We start from the raw sequence: 6,521 nt of genomic DNA, 5'->3' as shown, positions 1-6,521 counted from the left end.
CTCAGTTTCTCTACCAACCAGACGTGTAGTACGAGGTCGGGAGAAATCTTGGCTTCCCTAACAACCAGACGTGTAGTACGAGGTCGGGAGAAATCTCGATTTCCCTACCAATTTAAGGGCAATGTGGGGCCGGGAGAAATCTTGGCTTCCTTGCCGGCGTAGTACTGTATAGCAATTGATCGATCAAAACCATAGTCACAATCGAGGATCTAAATTTACAAGATAATTGAAAAGGGAAAATGATTCATGAATGTTATATTTTCATTGCATATTGTGATTGTTCTACTTCGGACATTTATTGTATTTCATTCGTGTAAGCTCATTGTATAACTTTTTACTTCGTGGTTGCCTTCGGTTTGAGGCATTTATTAAACTTCTGTTTGAGACAGGTGGTTTGTTATTCAAACAAATAGGTCATGTCATTTTTTTTTTAAAATCCGTATTTTACTTTATTTATTTAAATGTTAGTAGTTAGAGTCGTCTCAGTAGTACTATGCCGGCAAGGAAACCAAGATTTCTCCCAACCCCACATTGCTCTTGAATTGGTAGGGACATCGAAATTTCTCCCGACCTCGTACTACACGTCTGGTTGGTAGGGAAGCCGATATTTCTCTCGACCTCATACTACACGTCTGGTTGGTAGGGAAATCGAGATGTCTCTACCTCGTACTACACGTCTAATTTTGGCAAGTGAACCAGGGCATCTCCCGACCCATCATTGCACGTCTAAGTTACAACCAACTCACTTCATTCATTAACATTTCATTAGATTTATCCTTTTCACATTTAACTTTTTACCTTTACATGCATTCATAATTTAAACTTCGGGACTAGAATGGAAGTAAATTTGAAGTCAACACACGCGAAGGAATAGGGCGTTGAATGAATAAAATGACATGAACCCAAAAATATAATATAAACTTTGAATTAATGGATGAATGACATGTAATTGGCCACCCTTAGGCTTATGGACTTTTCTAGCATCACTTAGACTTATCTCAAAAAGGTTAACCCGGACGTTCGGCCCGTACGGTACATAACATAGCACATTCTTAACCAAAGACCTCCCGTTTGACCGACACCTCAAAAACATCTTATATCACTTCTAGGATCAGTATTTACCCTTTTATGAAAAACCAAACATCCCGATCAAATTGGTTTCCCGGACAGCCCTAACTTTTCGGAAAAATCTGCTCATGACATTTTAATTTAAACCAACCTTTTCCTACTCGATTATTATTCGAAATAAGCCCAAGTTGAACCGACATGACCCTAACATCACAAACCATCAGATAAGTCAGGGTAGTGTCCATCCCTCAAGAAAGTCATGACCAGATCCATTTCCTAGAGGCGAGCCGCATGGACTAGAAAATTCTGTTTTGGCTCTCTTAATGGTATGGCTTCCCAAACCCATTCCTCATGGCCTATCACACCAAAAATCCATCTAAGCACCCTCTAAGAGTACCTAAATGTCCAGAAAGAGCCCTTGAGTTAGTCACTTTCCTGGTGCTAGCTCAATTGAAACGTTTAACCCCATACGATCATCCGACATCCTCAAACACTACAAACCAACACCTCATCCAAAATCTAACAAGTTCAACCCCTATCACCCATCTAACACACTTCCAAGAACAAATTTACATCCTAATAACACGTCTTGGGCAGCCCATTAACCCCGTCATCCATTTCATCAAAATTTTGATTTCAAACGCCACAAACTCAAGCCAAATTTGCAACTTTTCAATACATATACATTAAAGGGCTAGAATATCACAATATACAATTCATAACCACCATTCAAACATGCATTGGATCAAATTGGACTTGCACATTTTGATTTTTCTTTCATTTTACCAAAGATTTCCAATTAAAAGCAAATTTTCAATCCAATTCAATCCATAAATCATTCTAGTAATGAAACATTCATAAATTTCAAAATCATCCCTTCCCTACTGATTTTTCTAACCAAATTCACCACATATGCATAAAATAATTTGAAAATTTCTAAATCAAAGAGAAGGAACCAAGAAAATCATATATTCTATGCTTGTGTTTAAAAAGGAGTCAAAACTTGCCTAGATTTCAACCCAATGAAGGCACAAAGAGAGACGGCTAAGTGGGGAGGATGGCTCTACCAGCAGCTGTAGGGCCTTCCTCGGGTGGACCTCGGGTAGGCACGACGGCGGCTGGTGGCTGGGATGGGCGGCCGGAGTTGAAGGGGAAGAGAAAATGGTGATGGCCGATGTGTGAGACTTAGGAGAGGAGGAGTGGGCGGCTAGGTGAGTTAGGGTTATAGATGGGGCTCAATTATTTTAATGTGTAGAGAGTTCTAGACGTGTTTTGTGTATGTGTATTAGTGTGTGTATGTATGTATAGGTAGGTGGTGTGAGTGTGAGGTAGTTGAAAAAGTGCTTCTACACTTATAAAAGTGTACTCTTGCTTGCTATTACAACTTTAGGTCTACGATTTTTGCATTCATTTTGAATTTTTATGTTTAAAATCCTTAATTTAAATATTAAGAATATAATTTCACTAGTCCGGGTCTAAAAAGACTAATTTTAAGAAATATATGAAATTACGTGCAAGAGTGCATTTACGCGATTTTCGTTACCCGAAAAATTTAAAAATAAAATTTTCTTTTTATTTTCTTTAACTCTCATGAATTTTAGGTCATAAAAATTTAGAATATGATATTTTTCCGCCGTGTCCTCCTTTACCGCGTGCCGGAGGCGGAAGTCGCCGAATTCAAGAATTTCAAGAGTAATTAACTTAAAAATTAAACAAATAAACATTTGAAGGAATTTAATCACTAAATTAGAAATTAAAATCAATACTTTAAATATTTTGATGTCATAACAATAAGTAAAATATTTAAATAATAAACAGAGTGATTAAAATAATTTAAATAAACTAAATGATTGTTTAAAGTAATTTAAATAAAATACACAAGCGAAATATAAATCTTTAAAACGACTTGGACAGTTAAAAGTATTTAATAAATAAGCTAGACATTTAAAATGATTTAAAATAACTAACCGCTAAACTTAAGTTATTTAAAATAAATAAGTTGGACAATCAAAAGTTTTTAAAAAGATTGAAATCGTGATATTTTCATAAAAGTGCATGTATGCGTGTTTAATTAGATGAACAAAAACATGAAAAAACAACGTAATTAACATTATCATTTCAAAAATATTCATACGCCAATTTACCAATTGTTTGATGTTTGAACGTGTTGGTGTGAAACCTAGCTAGTTGTAGAAGTGTCGTTCGAATTCCTTCCTTTGCGTTAAGTGCCTAGCTATCTCGTGGTTATGAAAAGAAAGAATTTTTGCTTTGTTTTTTTTATCGTGTTTGTCATCCTACTTCATCCTATTTATAGTTCTCGAATTTCAAGTCGTAAATCTCGAATTTAATTATGTCTTATTATTATGCAAATAATGACTGATACATGATTTTGCACCATTATTTCGAAAGTGAAATTAGAATTGATATTTGTTATTAGGACTTACATAATTGTCCATCATGACTAGTTAAAATTTTTGAATTTGAAAAATGGGTGGGAAAAATTTCACGTCATCACAAATTTAGAGATTAATTAATTGTCTATTGATTGAGTCTTGTTCTCTCTGATATATTCTTCCTCTTACTTTTCCATATTCTTCCTCTTACTTTTGTTCGATCCTCCTAAAGTTGAATATTCCTTGCACGATCTTGATCATAGTGCCATTGCCCAGTTACTATGGCCAATTCATCTTTCGACCGCCCAAATGAGACGTTTTTCATCTAATATAATATTTTTCTTCGAGCCGAAATTTAATTTTCAAGGCCGACACATGTACATATATTATTTTTAATTCAAACTAATATCAATATAATTATTTATTTATATAAACAAAAGTTGCTAAATGCCGTGTTTTCTTGTAATGAATGACGATGTTTCTTACAAGGAGAAATATTGAATATATGGCATAAATTTGAAAAGTACAGGATTATATTGTATGCTTGACATAAATATTACATAAAAATTGAATAACCCCATCACTAATAAATGAAGACTACTACAAAACATAAATATTAATGATACATTAATTACTACTACAAATTTAATTTTTTTGCAAGGAAAAGAGCCAACCCGACAACGTTGTTGTTTGAATCAGATTGCGCGAGCTTTAATGATGTCGAAGCTCATCTCACTGGGATCCGTTGCCTGCAACTCCACTTGAATCCCATCCAATTCCCTCTTGAATCTGTCCTTTGAGCTAGCGTACACCATCTTCATTCTCACCTTTGACGTCTCTGGCGACCTAATAAATTCAATCCCAACAAATTTAATATATATCCATTAGGCCAAGGTTGTATCGATTATGGGTCTCGAAAGAAAACGACAATCCGGATCATATTAAAAAGATCTTCTAAGAATGTTTATTTTGCAGTACATCGGAGTGCTGACATTGAAACGTGAGTCACATTTCGTTTAAGTAACATGAAGCGTTATGTCAACAGTTTTCGTCGCCACATCGACAATGTGTCAATTTTGCAATGCCATATTTATTATTATTCTCAAAAGGGAACGACAAAAATAGTTTTAGGACAAAAGATGTACCCGAACATATAGCAAGAAATATCATGATCTACCATGTTTTAAGTATCATTGACAAGTGATAAAAGGTAATTTTATAATAGGAAAAACATTTTCATATAATTATAGATATAAATGAATATAAGTAGTTACCATGCAATGAAGTAAATCTTGCTCTTTTGCACATTTTCATTGGTGATGAAATCGAAATCAAAGACAGCATAACGACACTCGTCGGAGGGAAGTGCGGCTGCGAAGTCCTCGTAATTGTCTCCGGGGCTCCCGAGTTTATCCACGACCACCTGTTGCCCCTGGATCTTGAATATTATGAAACGATAGTTCCTCTTCGCTTTTAGTTCCAAGAACTTCAGCTTACAATCGTCGTGCACCGCCGTTCCAGACGCAGCGTTTGCCTATTATAATTTCAACCAACAAATTTTGTTTTGACACCACTATATAGTTCTTCTCTGGGAAGGTTATGGGTATGTTATGCTAAGATATGTTAAAGAACATGCATGTATTGATTTCAACGAATTACATTTGCAAGAAAGTCCCTTTTTCTAATATCATGGACGATTTCAACATTTCCTTGAGATGATATATATAATCGACCTTCCCCGGATTATTTTTTATTTTTGTGAGAACAAAACATGGACACAAAGTATAATTTTATGTTAAAATTTAATATACATCCATATCCATATATATAAAGACGAGAGATCGACGATGAATCATTTTTAGAGTCATTTTTAACCCAAACCATAATTTTCACCAGCGTCACTTTTCAAATTCTACCAGTCTCATATACTCATCGATGAGTATGCATGGATGCACATGCAAATATGTAATGTGACATCAATAATTACCATAATAAAATTGAAGAAAATGTATACAAAATACTACCAGAAACAAAAAAATCCCAGATTTCAGAGATGGATGTAACGACGTATTATTTTGTGGTCGCGATAGAAAACCTTATTTTCATGCAGCAAAGAAATGGTAAGTATTAAAAAATGGCTGAATATATACATCATTAATCGATAAATCAATGGAAGTCATGAAAGAAATGTTGAGAGCGAGGATTACCATTTTGGCGCTTCCCTATCAATGAGAGATAAATGGCTGCAAAATTTCTTATATAAGATCAAAAGGGAAAAAGGGAACTAAGAGAGAAAAGTAATGGAGATGTGCTTCATATTTGTGTGAGAGGAATTCATGGGAAAATGTTAGGTTTTAAAAGAAGAGAAAATTGCGGGGAAAAAAGAGAAAAAAATTAACGGTTAACAACTGCCCTATAACTGTTCTTCGGCTCAAAATTTCCCCAGCCTTAACCAACTTTTTAGGTCCCCTCCATTTTCCATTCACGCATGCATGTGGAATATATATATATATATATATATATATATATATATATATATATATATATATATATGTATATAGATGATATTTTAATTTTATCCAATATATATTGGAATGATTATTATGTTCCACATGTTAATTAAAGATTAAATAAACCATGTGATCTAGCGTGAGAGTTATGGATCTTCATCGACCACCTTATTCTTGTCTTAGAAGGGAACCAGGATAGAGATCTAGAATACGTGTACCGTATATATTATGTAATATTTTCTGCGCATCGAGAACCATAAACAAATATATATCATCTAAGAAGTTTTAATTCCACCCATCACAAAAGACCTAATTGGGTTGTGTTTCTACACATAAGATGGACCATAAACACTTTGAAAACCCATAATTAATTAATTAGATCAACTTATTAGGTTCTTTATTAGATAACAGTATGCACAAGTCAGTTGAAAGGAATATTTTATTCCTTAAAATCTCTTAATTCTAAAAAGATTTTATTTAATATCTTTTGTCTTTTTTGGACATGAAGTAATCTTTATTTCCTATTTGCGATATTGATAAGCTAATTAGA

General features: G+C 34.0%; 1 protein-coding gene across 1 annotated transcript; it reads right to left on the bottom strand.

Moving 5' to 3' along the window:
• Positions 1–3,949: 3,949 nt before the first annotated feature.
• LOC140864376 (actin-depolymerizing factor 7-like) lies at positions 3,950–5,774 on the bottom strand. Its single transcript, XM_073268530.1, has 3 exons — positions 5,669–5,774; positions 4,736–4,995; positions 3,950–4,307 (listed from the first exon to the last, which is right to left on the bottom strand). The coding sequence occupies exons 1-3, from the start codon at positions 5,669–5,671 to the stop codon at positions 4,157–4,159; spliced, it is 414 nt and encodes a 137-aa protein (XP_073124631.1). The 5' UTR covers positions 5,672–5,774; the 3' UTR covers positions 3,950–4,156.
• Positions 5,775–6,521: the final 747 nt, after the last annotated feature.

This window comes from Henckelia pumila, chromosome 4 (assembly GCF_033568475.1).
Source record: "Henckelia pumila isolate YLH828 chromosome 4, ASM3356847v2, whole genome shotgun sequence".
Taxonomy (NCBI): Eukaryota; Viridiplantae; Streptophyta; class Magnoliopsida; order Lamiales; family Gesneriaceae; genus Henckelia; species Henckelia pumila.
Note: the sequence above shows the minus strand (reverse complement) of the source record. Positions and strands in the feature narration are given on the sequence as shown.